This window comes from Cottoperca gobio, chromosome 3, assembly GCF_900634415.1.
Source record: "Cottoperca gobio chromosome 3, fCotGob3.1, whole genome shotgun sequence".
Taxonomy (NCBI): domain Eukaryota; kingdom Metazoa; phylum Chordata; class Actinopteri; order Perciformes; family Bovichtidae; genus Cottoperca; species Cottoperca gobio.
Window position 1 is genome coordinate 20,896,309 of NC_041357.1, and position 23,303 is coordinate 20,919,611.

A 23,303-nucleotide genomic window follows, 5' to 3' on the forward strand; every position below is an offset into this window, starting at 1 on the left:
ATCCCCAGTCACTGTTGGCCTCTGTTAACCCCGCCACCCCCAGACCCTCCCCTTCCTCAGCACTACGCTAATCTTTGCTGTGCTCTCAACAGGTGTCCAAACAACTCTTTGTCTAGAGGAGGAGGAGGCGGGAGGCCGGGGCTCTGGCAAGAAAAGAACGCTGCCATTTTCATTGCTGGGCCTGATTACCATACAGCTGAGGACCTCTATTTGGGTGGAGGCCGCGGGTTCAGACACACGTTTCCAACGATTCAGATATCCTGGGTTGTTAAAAAGAAGTGATGAAAAGGAGTGGAAGGGGGTAGAGGGCGGGGTGTGAGTTGGAGTAAAAAGCCTGTGGCTGTGCCGTGCCGTGCCGAGGCTGGTGAGCTCTGTCTGAGGGGACCTCTTCCCACACAGGAAGTGCTGTGTTAGTGCAGACACAGAAAGTTCTGTCTCAGTCACAGACGGTCAACATCACTGCCACAACACAGCTCTCTGTAACAAATACATCAAACCGAGCTCTTCTGACAACCACAGGAAAATTCTTGTTCTCTTCTGAAAGATCCAACAACTTCAGAGTGAAAACACCCAGTGACAGAAAACAACACCCTTTAACTGTATTTAAATAAAATGAATGTGGACAAAGGAGATGTGAGAGACCAGAGAGGTAAATATATAAATCCTGATTAGAAGTTGGACCAAAATACACTGCAGCTTTGATGATCATGCCAACACAACACAAGGGAAATCTTTTTGGTGAAAAAAAAACTCTTTGTTATTGTTGCACTAAATTTAAAATGGGAATCAGAAGAAGATATTTGTATTTAATATGTATTTCATGTCAGCTGAATGCCTGGGGCTGGGTTAACAGGAAACATTGATAATTTAATAATCTTTTAAGTCACTTTACAAGTGAAAAAGGCAAATATTCTGTAGTTCCAGTTTCCCAGTTGTGAGGACGTGTTGCCTTTCTTTGACTCATGTGATAGTGAACTGAATATTTTGGGGTTGGTTGGACAAAACAAGAAATATTAAATACATGATTTCAGGCAGTTTTTCACTCATTTCTGATTTTACAAACTAAGTGATTAATTGATAATGAAAACAAAACTAATATAATGTTTAGGTAGTACCTCATTTAATGTTAATCATGGGAGTATATCATTTTCATCAGACATGAGTGAAATAAAGAAATGTGTTTTCTATGACTTTTTCTTCCATTATTTGAATCCAATATCTTTCCAGATAAGTAATCTGAACTCTATAGAACTCATTCAGATTCGTTTTGTTTTTTTATTGTCTGTGAAAACTATTATTTCGAATCACTTTTGGATTACAGTTGAGCCACCACATTTTAATTTCCATTGCAGATGTGCACAAATCTCTTGGCTCTTTAGAATGAAATACTTTGGATGGAGGATGGGTGAACACGTCATGATTCATACTGAGAACTGCATTCTCCTGTTTCTCAAGAGGCTTATTGCAACACACAAACACTTCCTACACCAAAGCACAACTTCCCTCCATAGCGCCTGTTTTTCTCATTTCTCTCTCACCTGTGTGTATACAGCCGCTCTCGAGAGGAAGGTGAGCCTTAGGCCAGCCATTACGCTTAAGGAAAATATGTCCGGATCAACTGTGCATGTGTGGAAAATGTCCAGTTGTTTTGGCAGCGTTGTGAAGTTTGACATGTAGGAATACACCAATATTTTCTCGCTCTTTATGCAGTATCCCGAATACATATCAAATGAAAGATCTAAACACTTATGTGAAGTTCTCATACCATCGCTGCTGTCCGACTTGGCACCAATGCAGAGGCAGGGAAGTTTGCAGCAAGGGCTGCCATTGGCCCATTTTGTGCCTGTCCCAGCAGACTATGTAGGTCGCCGGGCAGACTGGCGGTGGAGCCCACTGCATGGTTCCTCAGAACTAGGATTGCATCATCCAGTCTGTCCAGACGATCCTCCATTCGAGACTGGGAGGACCGCAGGGATTGAAGAGTGAAGGGTTAGGGAGAGGGAGAAGAGAGGAAAAGAAGGACAGCGCAGCTTAGTATAAGCACATTAGGACTAAAATTGAAAACACTGATTGCATGGTGTGGACTTGAAAAGAAAAGAAACATCTGAAACACAAGATAAAGAAGGCAATTCAAATGCAAGCTCAATTGAGCCGTTTCAGCTTGAGTTGTAAAAGTCAACAAAGGCCTTCAGTTAAAATGGACAGATGCACATCAGGATTGCTTGAACAATTAATTTAGAATTGAACATTTAAGCATAACCTAAACTGATTACTGCAAGCTGGAACGACAAACACATAACGTGACAATATGGCAACAAAGGCAATAAAAATGAAACTGCATTTCACTGTGAGGTATGTGTACTGCAAGTAATAAAAAAAGAGCAATGCAAAGACGTATGGAACACGTAATGAGTAAAGACTCGCAGTACCTCGCAGACATCCTTTAAGAAAGACATGGCATCCTGGAGATGCTCATGTAACTGCTGATGAACTCTGTTTTTCTGGCAAAGTCAAATAAGAATAAGACAGGATTATGAAAAAAGATCAGTATCTATAAATACTAGAAACACACTGTGGATAGAGATTGTTTTTGTAAAGACACACAGACAAGAAGAGCAGGATTTGGAAAGAAGCACACAGATGCTGACCATTCATTTTGTGAGGATGTTTGCACATTTAATAACCCCTTCTACAGTATCGGTCTTTTCTCCTTTTCTTTGGGTTTGTTAGGGATGTTACACAAAGTTCACATCCTCCACATTTTATTAAAAACATAACACAAAAGTTTCTTTACACTGTTGCTGATTATTTTTTTCTCTTGAAATAAATGTCATCTTAGGGAAAAGCTTCCTTCTGTCCAGTATCACCCCTGGAGTGACACAATTATAACACATGATATGACTTCACATCCAGCCTTTCACTATACTTAGTGATATGAAGCTACAGGCCACTGGAATATTTAGTGGATTATCAAAGCTGGGTATTTTAAAGAAATTAATATAGATTTATTAAGTCGTAACTTAATAAAAACATAATAATTTACATGTTAAGTAACTTTAACTGTAATCTAAATCCTCAACTTGCATGTTTAAACAGTTGCTCATCACTGTTTCCCAGAACTAATGGGGCTTTCCAGATTCACAAGTAGTGTTTGACTCAACTACCAACGAACCGTGATCAATGCTTTTATCGCCACTATTTAACCACGTACGAGCCTAAATGGCTCTGGAGTCATTGGGCAAAAGATTAAGCTTTCTTAAGGCTCAAAGTTTAAAATTTTACAGCTTAGACTTGAAAAATATAAAGTGATTTTCACACAGCTTTTACGGCCACACACATCCAAAAGTCGTTAGTTTTCCACCAGCAATAAAACGATGCTCACCACAGTGTTCATTTCATGAATGGGACCTTCTTGCAACAAGCAATATACTGCTCAGTATACTATTATATATATATATATATATATATATATATATATATATATATATACATACATATTTTTAAATCCAATTTTGACGTATTTTTAGTAAAACATAGATATGTTTACACCAATATACACCATTAAATAAATAAAAGCCACCTTACTGCAGTGCTGCGTTTATGTTACACATCATGTCAAACAGGACTTGGATTGAATTTTGTTCCCACATTACTTTTATCGGCAGCACATTTTCAGGTTGCTTCACTTGTGTCCTCTCACTTATCTTTGGTGGCCATGAAGAGACGAAACAATGCAGGAGGCCGAGTGGGAGGAAACATCCACATGGTGATGTTCAAAATCCTCTTCACATCCAATTGGCTGTTTGAATGGGACTATGTGATAAGATGATAGATTTTGACCTTTACATTTGTATTCTGTATTTTGAGGCAAACAATAAATGTGTTTAACATTTGAAGTATGCAGCTGCACATCTTTGAAAAGTATTTTTAATTGATTGGATAAAAAAAAGTGTTTTAAAGTCTATAAGGTCTATAAGTCTATAGTATTTGAGCCATGTCAAAATAAAAAAATAAGTTTAATGTGATCTTAGAGGTAAATGAAAGAATTCATTGTAAAGAGAAATTTATATTTTACATAATATATTATGAATACAATACTTTATTGCCACATTTCTATTTATTGTGAAAAGCTGTTTTTACATCTTCTCTATAATTGAATACTTTCACCTATAATAAACCCTGCGGAAAATGTAAATGCAAGACATTTGCATTCGGTAGTAGGCTGGATGAAAGGTGATCTGTAGCTCTGGTCGCACGACAGCGAAGGAATTTCTAGAGAAGTTTTTTAGCAAACAGCTGACACCCCCTCACCAGCCCCCTGAACTAAACCCATCCCCCAACTGTCATCCCCGTCCTGGCCCACGGAGTAGGGGACAGATGGCAAGCCCAAGGGACAGGTATTGTTCAGTTTGGTTATCCATCTGCCCCCACCTTCCTCAGCAAAACATTTGTCAGACAGGAATCTCCCTGTAATGCTAGCTCAGTCCTTCCCGGGTAACTTATCCAAAGTGAGCATTAATCATAAAAGATGGAGGTAGACAGAGGGAGCTTACCAGTGAGTGAAGGGAGTGCTCATAATTTGGAGAGGAGGGGGTCTGTCCACCATCGCGAGGCCACTGGTTGGTACCTGATGAAGAGAGAAAGAGATGTAGCCGAGGTTAGCGTTTCCTATCAACATGGCTGATAGCTGTTTCCTGCTCCACTGGGTGCACCGATACAAAAGCTAAGCGCCACACACAATAACACGCAGTCATAACACACTGACATCCTGATTTTCTGTTTTTTTGTTGTTCTATGTGGGATATTTTTGATCTTTTATGGCTCAGTGTTTTTGCATCACTTCCTGATGGCTGGACTGCATCCTGACAGACGAGCCACGTCTAATACCCACTTCCACCCTGAGAATGCACGCTGCATCAGCACATGAATAAGCAAAGCCATGAGGCGAGAGCACAATATGAGAGATTTGATTTTAAATACTCGTTTTCATTCACACTTCCCTCTTTCCTGGAAACTTGAAAACACATTAGAGTGATTTAAAAAAATGCATTGTGGTTGAATAGTGTTTCAGCTCATGGAAATATGCCAAGCATCTGAGTTCAATCAAGTTCATAATCTTCCAATTCTTCCAGTTCATTTCTTTCTCTTTAGTTTTATGTCAGTCAAACATCTGACTGGTGATGTAGTGGTAGTACAGTCAGTGTGTGTTCATGTATTTTATAGCATACACATCTGGAAACATCTGAGCTCCATAAAGTCAAATCTACTTTTCTTCTTTTTATTCCAAATGAAAAAGCATGCATTTTAATCATGTAATCTAAATATGGAGAAACTTAAGATACTCTGCACTACATATTACAATATACATTTGGCTAGAAGAAGTTCACATTGGATTTTGTACATGTATCCAAGCCAAAAAGTAAATCTACGGGCCAGTACAGGAAATCAAGCTGATTTGATCTGGTGTAAATTAGTGCAAAGGAAAAGGAATCCACATCTGCTCATCACATTTCCAGTTCTACGTTCCTTTCTCTCTCTTTTTCTAAAGCACAATCCTTTAGGTAACCTGTCTGCCATCTGCAACAGGAGGCTATGCATTATACAATCAAATAAGCTTAATGGACTTTGACAATAATGAAACTTTCCAGGTTATTCACAGGATTGGTCTGTGGGCCTCTCCAGCTCAGAGCTCTTCTGGTAAATATTATCATCTATTATGGTGGAGGGAGTCCAAACCCAGCCTACATCATGGTAAATGGAGTCCACTGTAGCAAACTTTAGAGATGGATACTTTCTTTAGTTATATATCGGGTCGGGTAAATCTAAAAACTAATTCTTATTATAATATCAAGGCAATGAAACATGCAGACCGGGATGAGAGGAAGCAGCTATAACAGAGGGAACTGGGGAATGCTGACTGGGATCACTTTTATTCTTTCTTAATTGAAATAGTAATTAAAAAGCGACAAAGAGGAGAATGGCATTCTGAGTCCCATGGGTGAGTAGACTGATGCAATATTTTACCTCCTAATTGTTCACTGTGTGTTTTTACAAGCTAATATCTATGTGGTGTGAACAAACACTCAATAAACCACTGAACTTAACCCCATGGTTTTCAAGCGCAATGACACTGACGGAGAAAAAGAGTAAGCACCTAATGTATGTTTTTCACAAACCCTAGAAAAATCCCACCTCCCTTAGGTTCAGGAAACTCTTTCAAATGTTTTTCCATTAAATCCTCCCAATGAAATGCATCACTAAACTTCTGTGCTGGAGTTTTTATTTTATGTTTCTTTATTCTCGCAGCCTTGGATAAATGAGACTTTAATTAACAGACTATTAAAAGTGACTTTGGAAGAGGAAATGGAAAAACCCTCTGTTCTGCCCTAACTTTCTCCCAGGTGAGTGAGACAGGAGCTCCACATGAGCCTCTGCTGGCTGGCGACTGTGAAAAATTAACCCGGGGTTCTGCTTCCCACGTGCACCAGAGAGGGCTAATTCAACAAACCAGTCCTGAGTAATGTGCTGTATATTGGTGTAATCTTAATGATGAATGGACTTTCAGCAGCAAGCCAAATATTTGTGCCAATTTCAAAGTGTATTCTAACCCCAGACGCGCAATGAGAGCGAATAATTAGCAAAACGATTTCCATTTCCTACAACCCCAGATGCATTTGTTTAGTTACTTATATATAAATTCATTTAATAACATTAAACAACACCTCACGTCTGTCTAACAGAGAACTGTCTGCTTTATAGTTTCTGTCTCAATCATTATCGACTCTGTTTTGCTCTTATAATAACCTTGCACATGTCAAATTTGCACATCTTTATACCCCTAATCTACCTCATTGCACTTATTTAAAAAAAATGTGCACACTTGTCTATTGTGTATAGTATTTTTACATTTTAGTAGTATATGTATAGTCTATTCGTTATATTGTAGTGTTGATATTCATGTTTACGATGTATTTGCTGCTGTAACACTATAATTTCCCAAATTGGGAAATCAACCTATCTTTCTATTTATCTATCAAAACAACAAACCTATAAACTTACATTGAATAAAAACCATAAACACTGATAAGATAAGAAACACTGATTCATCTAGTAACATCACATGCTGGCATACTAGGATAGCATCTCTTCAAATTTCTGAACATATCACATAATAAACTAGACTATAAATTGTTATGCAGCCAGGTGTGTCTTGCTGTACTGTAAATAGGTCTAGGGGGAAGATCTATGTACGTGAAGTCATCATAGTCCTCATCATCAGCTGAGTCACAGCCGCTGGCAGATAAACAAAGCCTTTTGCAGCCTGGTCTGAGTGTGTGTGCGTGCGTGAGTGCGTGCGTGAGTGCGTGCGGCGTGCGCGTGTGTGCGTGTGTGCGTGTGTGCGTGTGTGTGCGTGCGTGTGCGTGTGTTGGGGGGAACAGCTGTCCATGGGGCAGGGCAACAGCTGAGGATGAGGGGGGCATACGTAGAGACAGCTGTCGCCTCTCCATTACTGCACATGACACAACTGTCCACTAAAACAACACACTGGGCTTTCCCTTACTGCCTCCCCTTCTTTCAATTTCCATTACACTCTCACCTCTGTCAACACGTCTGACAATTCTTCTTCTTCTCCCAGTATATTACAAACATACTCTAACTGTATGGGTTGGAAGACGGGCCATGCACTGCTACTTTTTATTTTTTGCTCTCTCGCCTTTGTTGCACAATATAGATACAATTCAGACGGAGGCTTGTCTGTCCATCCCCAAAAATACATGAAAACACAAACTGCCAAGCCCTTGTGTGGAAAAACAGGATTATGTAACGATAACAACTTCCAAATATTGTGTATTATTACGCAGTAGGGCGAGTGCCATGAACCACAATTATAAGGCATAAAAACTTGGATAACAGTTCAATAAAAAGAATTAAATATGAAAAGCTTTTTCCAAAAAGTAATTTTGGTAACCAACTTTTCATTACAAGATGTTCATGTCCTTAAGCATCCTAAAAGCCACAGCCCCAGTCTTTTTCATTTACAGTGTCATTCCAGGGCTTGTCATTAAAAACATGTTTTTCCATCATCTAAAAACAAAGTCCTGTCTAAGTCAAATCTTAAATGTTATTCCAAAAGCACTTGTCAGTTAGATCTAAATTTATGAACATGAATAAAGACCCTCGTAAAATGTCATGAGCCAAAACCGGTCTGTGATGTCACCGGGAGTCTATGTGGAGCAGCTCTCAGCCATGATAAATAAAGCCCATGTTGTGGATTCTGGACCAGCAAGTCAGGTACTGTTTTAAGGTGCAGGTGTAACACTGATTGCATGCTTTTTTGTACAATTCCCAATACTTTGCGAGCTCAGGGACTGCAGTGAGAAATCAGCTATAGTAGCTAAATCTGGTAGAAAGCTTCTCTTTGCTGGAGATTAATGTGTGTTGTACATGGTCCCAGAAAAATACATTAATAAACATTATTTTTAAAAAGTGTATGAATTTAAATACTTGCTAGACTAGGAGTATTACATTAAGTTTTAGAGAAACTTCATACTTCACTCTGCTCAGGCTTTAATTAATCAAACTATTGCACTCCATAGGAAAAGTCCTATTTGTAAAGTCCTCTTAATTAGTTTGGCTTTTCCAGGTCGAGGCCTAATTCTAACAGAATGTGATGTGTCTGTCACTGAAACGTATAAAGTAGTTTCAGAGAAGTGCATGTTCTATTTTACTGTTAACGTCTGGTGTAGGTGCAATATGTGTGTATGAGATTAAAATCCAACATTGGTGCTCTACCTGGCCTTCCAGACGGGGTGCCGGCAGCAGTCACCACGGTACCTGCTGAGGCAGCACCCGCTGTGACTGTCATAGGTGAAGGAGAACCCACAGGTGTCGACGGGTTGGATGGAAAACTACTGCTAGTGTGGTCAGGTGAGTAAATCTGTGGGAGATGAAGAGAGAAAAGTAGCATCAATCATTAATGCACCATCAGCAGCCCGACAAAAAACACCAACAAGCAAAAGTCGCCTACATCTGATTTTTTCTTTTTGCTCTCATGTGACACAGATCTGATTTAATATGAGGAAACAGACCATTTTTTCAATCAGATCTGCTTTCATATGTGGTCCTGAATCCAATACATATCCAATCCCTTGCCATGCAACCGCTGTGAGAACGGTCATATCAGAATTCATGGGGGTTTCTGCACATCGTACTTCATTTTGATCTCAACCACATGTTTGTAAAGTTTCGTCACTGCATCTTCCACAGTTGCAATTGTGGTGAAGAAATCTGTCCATATCCAGACAGACAGACTTATAAACACCTTGCAAAGGACTCAAAACCTCTTTTGTGGTAGTTCCGGCTAAAGTAGGTGCCTCCTTGACCACATTTTGCCATGATGATACACACACAGACTCACAAGGGGAAAACGATACCAGCATCTCTGTCGCTGGTCGCGGTTTCTTCATATCTTTAACAGCTGTTACCACCTTCAAGCCAAAAATGTATAATCAATTATGGAGATTTTACTGCCAGGGATGTCATAAAAATGCTAAGTGCATCCATGTGAGCCGTTAACAGTCATCTGTGCTCAGAGCACGGCCTTAACAATATAAACCGCACACAAAACTCTTTGATATCTTTCGTCTTGCTTCTGTATCCACTTCTGTAAGTCAGTCAATTGTGGGTGACGATCAACACCAAGAGACAAATACTGTATATCTTAATAGCACATTTAAGTATTTGAATTAATGTTGCTGGATGAGGGAATTTGAATCTAAACGTTTTAAGAACTGGACTTAATGGTTAACATGCAGTGTAACAGGGGGGGTTAACATCACACTGCTGTAGTGAAGAAGTCATGTTGAACTGGCTCTGGAGTAAAAAGTGTGTTTTCTGTTCTTGAAATGCAATGACTCATATCCTATTAGTTAGTTAAAAAGTTTGTTTTTCCCTTGTATAGATATTTCACTCCGGTTATTATTCCACTGTGGCTTCAAAAAGTGCAGACGCCTAACCTGGAAACCCCGTTAAGCCAACAACAGCAAATCTCAAAGGGATGCATTTCAGCCTGCACCAGATATTGTATTGGGAACCATAAAACTAAATCTAGTATGATTCACATGTTGTTTATTTTTGCTTGTTTCTACTCTATGAAGAGGACAACTGGAGCAAATGTTTGTTTTTTGCCACAAGTAAAAGTAGCTTCAGTTGTATGTCTCCAACAGACAATTCACAGTAACCTCATTGTGTCGATGCATTCTCTGCTAAGTCACACCGAGGTCACTGAGTTTGAGGATGACATGTCAATCACAAGGGAACGAAGAGATTACGTCTTCAGAACTTCCACAGAGATTTCATTTGTGTAGACAAATGTTGGATTAAAGCACAAACACTTCCCTGACTTTTCCTCCAGCAATAAGAGGATATTGTGCCGTAATGGAACATGTCTCAGAGAACTCAGGGTATTACGGGTGGATCCTCACTAATTAGCAGAGAAAAAACCCAGCAGATCCACAGAGATTTCTCCTCCAAGTTAGGATCAAATTGAGCTTGCAGGAAACCGTTTGACTTGTGCGGGGATGATAGAATGCACTCATTATTAATAATCTCCTTATTCAATCTTGATCTCTGGGCTTTAGTTTTTCAATCAACTTGGAGAATCAGGATGGAGGTTTGGACTGTTGTCTAAAGGGAGGAGAGATGCTTTTCTACTCTCTGAGCGCACGAATATATCCAAATATTTCTCAGTTTCTGAAAAGCAAACGGTTTATAAGCGTGACGTCTGACCCGACAATATATGACTTTCTATTATTTTCACTCACTGGCTACTAACGCTGCATTCAAAGTGAAACATGGCTCATTTTACTGGAATAAATGAAAGCTCCGCCTCATCATCAGTCACGCTCCCGCAGGCGGCATGGGGCCAATAAGCACGGCCAATTTAGAAGGGCGGAGAACAAAAGCTCTACAAAGGGCGGCCCGTGGAGTTGAGCCACAGCAGTTATAAACTCCCCTGTGCCCCCTGCTTCATCCACCCACCCCCACCCCAGTCCAACCGTGTCCATTTCACTCCAGCTTTGTCATGCTAATAGAATTGAGTCTGCAAATATAAAGGACTTAATTTGTTATTACCATCCCTTAACTCTCGTATTTTGTCTTCACACTAGTGAGAAATATTCTTCGTGAACATACAGCTTGTGCTAGGGAGTGTGAAATTAAAATGTTCTATGCAACATTTTGGTGAAATTTAAATGTTTAGATTTAGAAAGAATTTAAAACAAACTCCCAATCTGGTATACGGAAAGGAAGAAATACTTATACAATCCAGATGAAAAATATTATTTGAATTAGACAGTTTGAGGACCTGTGAAGGGAACAACTGGGATAAGATGAGTAATGCCCTTTATGTTATGCTAACTTCATTTTCATTATTTGTTCCGCTCATGGTATAAAAGAAAAGAAAAAAAGAAATTCACAATTAAAACCTCTATTTACAAATTCCAGAGAAGAAGTTTAACTTTGAATTAAGGATACTTTCTACATTTCTATACAATTCAAGACATTGTTATGTTGTTGGGTTCAAAGAGTTAATCCTTGCTCTTTATATCTTCAGCACATCTGCTCGTTCACTACATGTTTAGGTTCAAGGTTAAATGTTAAACCAGTTGATGGTTTCTCTTAAACTTCCTTTTCCATTTAATGGGCAAATGTTCTTCTTGGCGAAAATCGAAAAGACAAAGTGAAGCTCTTTCCAATCATACTTTAAAACAAGTTTATTGTTATAGTTTCTCTTATGCTGCATCTATGATATGATGGCGCTTTAGGGCGCTTTAGGGCGCTTTAGGGCGCTTTAGGGCGCTTTAGGGCGCTTTAGGGCGCTTTAGGGCGCTTTAGGGCGCTAAAAACTATCCATCACCTGATGTGTGTCCAACTGTATGCAAGACGTATTTCCATCCATTATGTGAGCTCCAGCAAATTAAACACTCACTATGATACATTACAGAATGTCACAGATATCCAGGGTTGGTTTCCCAAAGTGAAGTGTAATCCACTGGCTTTAGGAGTATGTTCAATGTACAATTCCCTTTCTTGAATGCTCTTAGTTTAAGCCCACAATTATCCAGGCTTAGGCCAAAAAACAAGCACAAACATGTCCTCTGGGCTTTTTTTAATCAGCAGTCAGTATTTCACTTAATTCCCTGCATGATTACTAAGGTCACCTTCTTAGAAACATAGAAGGAGCATTATTTAATTTAGCAGAGAAATCAAAAATGATTTGAGCGTACGGGTGCATGGATGATAGACGTGAGCTTCACACCCTGAGATGAGGTCAGACAGAGACTTCTGTGTGGTTCATAGCAAATGGTGACAGGTCTCCTGATTATGATCAGGTTTTGGGAGTATGGTTAAGTGTTGCACATTTTAACCCAATATCCTGGTTTCAGAAACCTGAATATGCTACTACAAAAGAATCCAGGACACTGTGACGTGTAAACACCTTTTCCAGGTTTCTGAACGCTCGTTGTTGGTGCATGTTGACTGAAAAGGTGAGAAATCCAGAAACATCTGCACACAGATTATCAGAAACTGTGATACTGTGAGGAGTCATGTCCACAGGGATATGAATGACCAGGTTTCTCATGTTTCTCATGTTTCTCACATCCCAAACCACAAGAAAGATCCAAAACCAGGATACTAGAGCGCTTGGAAACACACTTATTGATGCTACGAATGAAAGGTAAAATTAAGTCCAAGTTAAATGTGGGGCTGTAACTCACCGAGGCTAAAGCCTTGCCCAACGCATCTCCAGTCTGTGTGCCTCCAGTGGTGTTCCCCCGATTTGCAACAGCTAAAGAAAACACAGAGGGAGGCTTTGTAACAGCAAACTCAGACCAATGACGAGCCGTCACGGTATACAAAGCAGCTGTCCAATGGCTTGACTCACTACTTTAACAGAAAGGATGTTCAGTGATGATTACATCGGGGCCATTGAATTAGTCATTCTGAGCAGGTAGCTGAACTGTTAACGGGAGAACGTACCCATGACCCCATCGGCTGTGTTGACGGACGGGGTATGCGCTGCGGTGACGAATGGTGAAGTGCTGTTGTTGCTTCGGTGGAAGCTGGACATGGGAGGAAGACTGGCATTGATGTCTGGAGAGACTGAGTGTGCAGGGTAATTCTGTAAGATAAAAAGAAAAAACAGAAACGCTTAGTTTTCAGTCACAAATGTGTATGTGAGAAAGAAATAACTTATTTATTCTCTGAATTCTATATTATACTTGACATATCCCTGGCTGCGATGAAGCAAACGTTACTGGGGGGAGGAACAGAGATAAAGAGAGGGCTGGCAGCATCTGCAGGCTCCCTGTGATGCACTGCCAGCTGAGGCAGGCAGGCAGAGATCAAACATTGACAAAAAGGGTCAGCAGTGTCTTCACTGATAATAACCAGACAACAACTTAAGACGCACACACCCACTCTAACTGTGAGCGGGTGGAGGGCTGCAAAATGATTTACGTGCTGTATGTCCCTTTACAATACACGTTGGATCTCTTATGTAAGCGTGATGCAAAATAAAGTTAGCACTCTGTATTTATGTTATTGACATTTAAAAATGTTTTATCTTTGATCATCATTTGTCTTCTCTCTCTTTGCATCATGTGTTTCATGTGTTAATTTTACCTTCCACACTTTTGATTGGCCCTAGGGTTTGGCTTTCTGATATGATATAAAAGGTATATATAGGTTATAAGGTATCGCCAGCTGAGAGGTGCCGCTTACCAAACGGTCATGTGCGTGCAGGTTGATGTAGTTTCCAGACTGTGGCATGTGAGATGAAGTTCCAGCCAACATTCCCCCATAGCTGGGCTGGCTGATCCCATTGGACGAATTCCAAGGGTCAGACGAACTGTGGGTACCATCTAAAGATAATACATGAATAATTTCAGTATATTATTGCATACAATTTAGAACACTTTAGTTTTGACACAGTGCCAGACAGCGGCTAACCTACGACCCTACTCTTAAAACTCAGGGTCCTTTTGCTCTTCGAACTGAAACATTATCCTCGTCCTGAACACAGCTGAAACAACACAAAGATAAACAACCGACGAACAAGTCTGCTCTTCTGTCACGCAGCAATAAATACTGAACACAGGCCTAATTTTACTAAATACCAAACAGAAACGTGTGGTGTCAGAGTCGGATAGATGTATCTCCGATAATCCGATTCTGCAGTGTAACTATGGGAACTCTCTTTTGAACTTACCATAGAAAGTGCTTGGAAACATACTGCTGGAGGGTTTAGGAGAAGAGTAAGAAGGGGAATCTCTGTTGTAGTCTTCTGAGTTTGGAGATGGTGCGTACACCTGCCAAGAGAAAATAAATGTTATTAGTAAGAAAGCCTACATCCCACCACACAGTAATACCATACTGTAACACATAGTGCTGTCAAGTATGCTGACGCTGAAACCTATAAAAAATGTCAGCTTTCAAATCTCAACTCTTCTGAAGTATCCCAATTCAATTTTGGGTACATACATGTGATGTCACACCGCACGATTTAATACAGATGCACTGCAGATATGACCCTAAAACCACAAACACACTTTAATGACTAGCAAGTAATCAAGCTTGTGAGGGGGGGGGGGGAGTGTGTTATCAGGGGTATTTGCATTTCAGATCAACTCAACTTGTAATGGAAGTATAATGATTCCGGCTTACATGTGTAGACTAAAGGCCTGGCAAATTACAGCATTCCAGGAGAGGCAGAACTCTGTGAGAAATATGTGGGTTTCTTTATATGTGTACCTGCAAGCTGGTGGCGGTACAGTGAAAGGAGAGGCACAATGGGTGTGCTGTTGTACAGCTGTGTGTGTGCCAAGCTAGGTGGGAGGATCAAAGAGACTGGAGGCCAAACACCAGTGATGTGGTCCCTGACTTCATCCACTCCAGATGGATGGAGAGAGGGTGAGGGAAAAGGTTTGAACAAATTATCCCTCCCACAGACAGGACTGGATGACCCCACCATGGTGTAACACTAATCAGAGTCAGACCTGCCAGCTCGATTCCACCTGCACATTTTCAGCCTGTGTCCCAAACTCTGCAAGATGAATCCCTCCTTTAATGGCCTTACGTCGCACACAGATGTTGGCAGCCGATGCTCAAAGGTTGGTTTCTAATGCCTGCGGATGTGATGACGGCCACAGAGGTTGTTTACTCGCTTAATGACACAACGAGCGCCGATGGGATATATGCCACACAAACCAAAGTATAGAAATTCAATCACTCGCTCGCACACACAGCACACATGTGAATATAATATCAATAGAGAGTACAGCTGAAGTGAGAGGCGGCGCTGTTGGGGTTTGCTGAGTGAGCAGTGTGTTGTTGTCTGGCTGTGTAATTAAAGTGCTCTGGGAGGGGTGAAGCCCTCATGGGTCTTCTGGTTTACACATGGGCCCAGGGTGGATCGTAGTTCCATGGAGATCTCAGGTTAGCCTCATTCAGGAGCTTTTGTCTCAATGGGAAGCATATGGCAGCGGATAATGCTAATTGTCCTTTTTACCCTGGGCTAACCAGTCAAAGGCATTAATAAACCATCCCCAAACACTGGGTGCCTCATTCCGCCGGCCTATGGAAGAGAGGGCCCACCTGGGTTTCCTTTTACAAGGCCAATAATTAAAAGCCGTCACTCACAGAGATCAGCACACCAACACAGGCCTACACCAGTTGTTTGAGCATCAGCGGGTATTTTTTTATTACAAAATAAATTCCCTTCTGTACCCTTTCTGTCACATATCTTAAACTGAGCATTAAAAGAGTCCTCGTATTACACAACTCCAGATGCACAACAAAAACATCAGACACCAAAGATGCATTACTTTAGCTTCTATTTATGCATCCACACAAAAAGTAATAAACTGACAGCTATGTATAACTAACTATAATAGTAATAAAGGGGAAAATAAAATATTGAAACAATAAAAAAAAAAAGGAAAAAATCAGGCCAATGGCTCAAAGAGAAGAAGTTCAAACACGTGTCCTGTTTTTTTTCTGGATGTCTTTATTTGGAAATTAACCATACCTCTGGGGCATTTTGTTTCAAGTCCAAATCTAACACACTTACAAGGCTTAGTATGCACGACAGACACAATGCCTCCTCAAACAACTGCTCCGCTCAGCCTGCCTGGAAGGGCGTCATTCAACATTTGTGCGTGATACTTGCCAACACTTTTTGGAAAATAACAGTCTCAGCATTTTCATGCCTAAAACTGTCACATTAAAACTAAAGTCTCGAGAAAGAGCAACTTTCACTGGTGAGACGTGTTGATAGAAGTTAGTTTGACATCAGAAATGTGTTTAGCGAGATGTAGACGTTGCCAATTCTACAGTATGAACTCGACAGGAACATTTCACACTTATTCATTTGAGTTTTAAAAACCCTTTTAAAAAAATCTTGTCAGGGAAATATGTAGGGAAAGGTAATACTTTACATAATCCTATAGAGCTCTTGAAATTACAATTATTTTAAATTTCAAAAGACTTTAATTTAGTTTAATTTACTTACATGGAACTAGAATATAAAAATATGCTTTCACATTTAAATGAACACTGAATACTTTAGAGTTCTAAACACACAATTAAACATTCAACTACAGGGGTAAAACATCCCATAACTAGAACAGAATAGAATCATATATTATAGAAAACTATATAAAGATATATAATAAATCTTACTAACCAGTCAAAGCACATAAATATGCATTTGGATGTACAACTTTACGGGTCTTATAATTCAAGCAGAGGAATTGAAGATCCAGCATGTTTGGTTTTCTTCTTTTTTTAGCAAAGCAGTAAAATATGACAGCAGTCTGCTGCCGCAGGTTCTCTAAAAATAGAGCAACCATACTGCCGAATAACCCCGTACAGTCCTAATAACACAAAACAAACAAAAGGTTTTGGCATCAATGCAACCTCATTAACTACTCACAACGTGTGTGACGTGTACATACAGTATAGAGTGTGACCAACACACACACACGCACACGCACACACACCCACAACCATACACACACACACACACACACACACAACCCCCACTGTGTTTTTTCTGTTGCACGTGCACAAAAGCGTGCATGCTTCAATGCATGTGCAACACATGTAAGGATTCGCTCTTCACAAAGCATGGTCTAACCTGTTGCACTACAAAACAACAGGCACCTTAAAAAACACATGTTGTCTCTTTTCAGTTTTTAATTATTTTTGGATCTCATTTTATGACATTACCCTTGTGCAGGGGAAGCCTCCTGTTTAAAGGGGGGGGGGGGGGAGGCTCTAACAATCACTGCAGGGCTTTCATTTCAATTTTTCCTTTTTCACTAATGGGCAATGGAAAAAAAGATCAGTGAGCTCCTCCATCTGTATTGGTTTTGTGCCACTAGCTCACAAGCCAATGGCCCACTGTGAATTCTCCCAGTGCTCCAGATGGTGAGCCTGCTATGCAACTCTGCATTATAACAAATTAATGTGGATCAAATTGATGCAAAGAATGAGCACCACCTTTCTTTTTTCCTTGCAGGGAAAACATAAAAAAAAAGAGTTATTTAAGAAGTGCTTTTGATCATAAAGTTTGCCCGTTCTGTCCACATGCTATCAATTTTCTCCGCATCACCAACTATAACACAAGCCTGTTAATACTTAATATGAAAAAGATCAAAGCCATCTTTTGTGCAGTGGGAACAAAGAGGAAATGCTGCAACAGGTTATAAGGAAAAATTGGAAACACAAGCATGAGTAAGATGACCTTTCAAAACAATATCGTAAAAAAAAAATCCTCTTTATTTTTCCTTCATGTGCCCTTTATGTAATAGCAAAAATAGCACAGGCAATGACAGGTGGAAATCTGCCTGTGTAATTTGCTTATGACAGGATCATCACTTAAGGATTACTGAAATTCACTACAGAGCTCATTCAGCCATTGTCAGAACTGTGTCCTTGAGCAGATTCATAAGCCCACTGGATTGTTTTTTACAAATTACATTTCCCATAAAAAACAGGAGGATTTATTTCGTACTGCATAACACAAATAACCTATCGTTATATCAATAACTTAAGTTTCATTGAAAGTTCCATCAAGTGCAGCGACACACACACACACACACACACACACACACACACACACACACACACACACACACAAACAAGGATTTTCACCTAGAAACCATTTTCAGACTAACAAAAATCAAAGAGGTCATTACAGAGAAGTTTAGAAATCACATTAGGCTCCGTGTGGCGTCAAGAATGCCAATGTGATTAAAAACAGATGGAATAACAGCAACAGTGGTGCTTAGTGCTCAATCTGCAAACAGGAAAGTCTAACCTCAACAGGCAGACTCTTTCCCTTAATCATTCCCAGACTCCCACTTGTTATTATTTCAACCCAGTCTCGGAGCTCAAACAACCAGCCAGTAAAAATAAATTCAAGGCTGCAAAAAAACTTTTTCTTGCCAAAATGTTTCATTTTTTGTGTAGAAAAAGTTTTTTAAATGGCATAACTTTCTTTTTATGTATTGCCTAAAATATGAACTTGCTTGTAAACAGCTGGGGTATGAAGCAGCATAAAAAGTGTGCTAAAACAAGGTTAAGACACTTGAATTAATAAATTGTACTGTCACACAGCTTTAACTGATGTAATGGAAAATCAGAGAGAGGAGCCTCAGGCGTATGCATTCACACACACACACACGCACACACACACACACACACACACACACACACACACACACACACACACACACACACACACAGGAACACAGTGCTTTTATGTTAGACACAAGGACAGTCAGATGCAGACTGAGACCGACAGTCACACTCACACACACTTCTTGCAGCTCTTCTCTGTCTAATACACACATATTCCCCAAAGAGACTACTCACCGATTTCCCGTTGTAGTAATACATTAGAGAGTTACTGCCCATTCCTGGGACAGGGTAGGCGCAATACATTTTAGCTTTAACAGTTTAAGTGATACAGATAAACTACAGCAGCACACTAGCTCTCTCTCTCTGGACATACATCCAAGCCGTTCAAAAGGGTCTGATAATTCTCCCAGTACTGGCCTCCACACACGGCCCACTCAGAGGAAACTTATGCAAAGCAGGATTGTGCCATTCCACACTGTGGGAAGGGGTGGCTGTCAGAAGGGAGTGGCTCATGTGGTACATCCCTCTCTTAAGCCTCTGAGTGCTGAGGCAAAGAGGAAAAGGGCGAGGGGGAGGGAAGGCGATAGGGAGGTGGGTGTAGAAAAGATAAAGCGAACTGGGCGGGACGGAAAACAAATGTGTGAGCAGATTTAGAATGAAGAACAGGGGGGGTGGGGGGGGAATTAATTCCAAGCATAAAAAAATGTAGATTTTTGCAGGGGAACCCCATCAAACTGGAACTACAATAATTTAATTCTAAGCAGGATTTGACTAATATGTGGAATTAAAAGGTGTCCAGATGAGTGCACGAATAAGTGTTATCTACTTTTTTTGACACATTTTAATCCAGAGTCTTTTTGTTTTAGTGATGATTACAAAGTCTGCAGGCAGGGAGGTTAAATATGTCTTTTTGTAAGAACGCAAGCATCTGGCAACACATTTGACCTTTTCCCACACATGGCTCACACACAAAAACAGAAGTCATTAGTGAGAGAAAGTGAAGGCTCTATGTTTAAGGCAAAAGGAATACATGAATGAAAATCCAGGTAATGAGAAAACAAGAATGTATTTATGAAATGTGAAATATGCCAGTGTTGGTGTTGGCAGAGTGAGACCTTTAGCTGTGAAGTGCCCGTAAACACACAGTTGTAAAGCATGCAACAGCTGCAAAGGAGACTGGCTCGTGACGTCGGAACATGAAAATAATGTTTCATTTCCTAAACCCTGGGGGCCTTAATGGGGGGGGGGGGGGGGGGGGGAGCACCGAGGGGCAGAAAGAACATCGACAGCCATTTTACCATGATTTACTGTCACTGCAAGCCACATTGCTCCCCGTTACCTTTATCATGTGGGAGGAGGGGAGAGCAAAGGAGAGGAGAAGAAAGGAGAGGAGGAGAGGATAGATACCCTTTTCCAGTGAGAGCCTGGCCTCACTGGAGCCTTTCATGTCTGCCACTCGAAGCTTCCTGGACTAAACATAGGCCTGTAGACTCATTGAGAACATTATTGTTATAGAGAGATGAAAGCGTCCACTTCCCTATGAAAACTAGGCCTTTATTATGCTTTTTCCTTTTAGTACTGTTATTATTTATCCCCCTTTCTTCTTTAGGCCTCTTTTAAACTCATCCAAAACACTGGCTCTACATGCGGTTACTGCTTTATATCTGGCGCTGTTTCAAATTGATGTTTTAAGGGAAATGGTCACGATAGAAGTGTTTGAAGGGGTTTAAAACAAGTCCAGACACGCAGCACAGTGTTTTGTGAAGAAGACACATGAAAGCAAGAGGAGCTGGGCATTCATTTGGGAAATGAGGCACACATATTATATCAGCACTGGCTCAGGACTCAGCTCACTTCTTTCACTCTGCAGGATCACGGTGAGAAAGTCTATGCATGTCAAGTAGCAGTAATGTTTTATTTAATCAAACAAACATCACAACACAGGTCACAGACTTGATATTACAGGAAACATTTTTTTTTTTTCAGACAAGAGTTAAAGGGAGGCGTGGAGGGAGAGAAGTGAGGCAAAGATAGTGCGTGAGGTTAAAGGCACAGGCGCATGCCGCGTTTGTAAAAACAGGAAGTGAGTTATTGTAGTTTGGTCCACTGATTTGTCCTGTTTACCAACACGGGCAGCAGTTGAAGCTGGGACACACAGCTCAGAGAAGCAGTGTTTTAAAACCAAAATGTACACTAGTTCTGAGAGTCATATCTCAAATCTGAACACACAGACATGATACACACATTTTTATGACTTTAACTTTTCGAGGATATCAATATCTCTGAAGTCAATCACAAATACAATAATCCACTTAGAAATCCTACGGGAAAAGCAAACTAATAACTCCAGAACTGCTAAGAATTATTTTATTCAGTATCAAAGTAATCCAGTGATAGTTGTCCGGACATCCATGGGTCCAAACAGGTACTGCTAACAGCTTATTCAAACACAGTTGCCTCAAGGTTTAAAAACCCCTTGTCCCTGAGATGAAGGCTCAGCTCCGCCCGCCTGTTGACACCACCCTCACTGCTCTCTCTAAAGACACTCGAGTCATCGCAAGATGCTTTTCTTGGGATTTGTTTGGGTGTTGAAAAACACAGAGTAAATCCATAGGCTGAGGTCACCCCCATCTCACGCATGGATTTAGCAATGATGTCATCAGACAGGAAGATTGTTTCCTGTAAGAAGCTCTGGTTCTAATTAGAGAAGGCTGACTCAGAGAGTGGGGGGGGGGGGGGGGGGGGGGGGGGGCTACACAGGGTATTCAAACCCCCACCCTCACAAACTCCTGACTGTATCATGAATGTATGATTTCAAGACAATAATAATTCAGGGGTTTTGCAGGGATCAAGTTAAATGTAAGACTTTCTTAATATCAAATAGAGTTCAATTTAATACTGCTTTCACTGTCAAAGTGTAAAAGTATGATGGAAAAGTGTGGTAACGATGTAGCATAGAAATATTATTATTAAATCACCTTTTTTCAGTAAGCTTAAAAAAGAAGCTGAAAATACATATATGGATTAACCAATTAAAAGTTAATGTTCATTTAAGTCTTGCAATATGTAGGTTGTTTAATCAGTTAATAAGGATTTCATAAATGTCATAAACATATGTAAAGTGCTAAATAATAATTGCATTTTTGTATTTCTCTTTTTGCACATTTAACGAAAACCTATACGACTATTTTAAAAAGCGATAATTCTAAACCCCTGAAATCAGTCTTTGTATACTTTATGCTCGAAGACGCTTTTTACAGATTGTTTCCCATTCCAGCTTTGTTAGAAATATTGTGAGTATATTGAACTGCAAGCCGCGGTGTCATGTATCGAACCAGACAGTGAGCTGGCAGTGTTGTTCAACTCCTTACTGTAAGCACAGTGAGCCTGGATAACTCAGTTCCTCATCCTTTTACAACAATAAGATTTTAAAAATAATGATGAAATGTTTTTTTTTTATAAACCCTAAACAATGTTCAAATGTGCCTCACATTGTTAACACAAATCAATAAGAGTCAATAATCCGTGGAAAGGTTCAGGATTGATGCAGCCGAGTCACAATTATGTGTGAGAGCGGTTAATGACAACAAGCATTTTACACATGAAACCTAATCTTCAGAGTAAAAAAGAAAGAAAGAAAGAGTTTCATTTGTTTGCTGCTGCAAATGTCAAGCAATGAGAGCTGAACTGAGCCGACTGGCCTCGTTTATTTTACACAAAAAAGTATTTTTAAGTCATTATTTCAGACGGAAATTGAGCGGAAACACAGAAGAGAGATGCAAACCATGAACCCCTTAGCTACACCAGACTGGCCTCAACACTGTATTACAACAGGGACGAGTTGTGTCCCAGCTGTAAACATTAAAGTCGTTGCTACTAAACTCTTGACGGTGGTTGTGGACGAGTTCCCTGAAAGGTGGAAAACCTCTTCCCCTGTAATAGAAGCTCCTGAAGGAGAATGCTGAGGCTGTTTGGATCCACATACAATAAGTGAAAAGACATTATAAACTTTAATAAACCTGACATGTTACTGAACTCTACTGACTGCCACCTTCTTGAGATTCTGAGACTGTCAGCTGTTAAACACAACATCCTCTTTAAATTCCACTGCAGACCCAGCCCATCAGTTTATCCCCCCACAGTTATGCCCCGCAGAAAAACAGGAATATTCTGGGATGTATGGCCAATGTTTGAATTTACATAGTAAACTTAATAACAGGCGGAAGGAGAAAGATAAAACTGAATGTTCTAGACAGATTTAACCAATCAATCTAACCAATTTCCAGGCACTTCATTTGTTTTACATGATTGTATTTTAATCATTCAGCAGTAACTTTAATCTTTAAACAAGAAACACATACATATGTGCATGTGTTTTATTTTTTATGAGTTTTGCGACGTAGCTTGTTTTGAGAATTGTAGTTTTAAAACACAGTGGACAAGCTTTGGTACAAAATGTCCACGCTGTGGAAAATAAAGTCCTAGAAATCTAATTATAGTACAGATGGTGGTATTCATTAAGCAGCAAAGTTTTACCATTCCTGCCCATTATAACTTTTGCTTTGGTGTGTACATTGCATGCATTTCTGTTTTCA

At 40.1% G+C, this 23,303-nt stretch overlaps 1 protein-coding gene across 4 annotated transcripts in view; it reads right to left on the reverse strand.

Moving 5' to 3' along the window:
- The window catches only part of tcf12 (transcription factor 12), a 79,345-nt gene that overhangs the window by 5,783 nt on the left and 50,259 nt on the right, over window positions 1-23,303 (reverse strand). For 3 of the 4 annotated variants that reach the window (XM_029458400.1, XM_029458385.1, XM_029458392.1), the window contains exons 9-16: window positions 14,273-14,372; window positions 13,786-13,925; window positions 13,042-13,183; window positions 12,780-12,850; window positions 8,794-8,938; window positions 4,554-4,627; window positions 2,430-2,501; window positions 1,766-1,957 (exon numbers count right to left, since the gene is read on the reverse strand). In XM_029458400.1, coding sequence (XP_029314260.1) covers window positions 1,766-1,957; window positions 2,430-2,501; window positions 4,554-4,627; window positions 8,794-8,938; window positions 12,780-12,850; window positions 13,042-13,183; window positions 13,786-13,925; window positions 14,273-14,372 — 936 coding nt within the window. The remainder of the gene's footprint in view (window positions 1-1,765; window positions 1,958-2,429; window positions 2,502-4,553; window positions 4,628-8,793; window positions 8,939-12,779; window positions 12,851-13,041; window positions 13,184-13,785; window positions 13,926-14,272; window positions 14,373-23,303) is intronic. The other variant, XM_029458409.1, reaches the window with a different exon arrangement.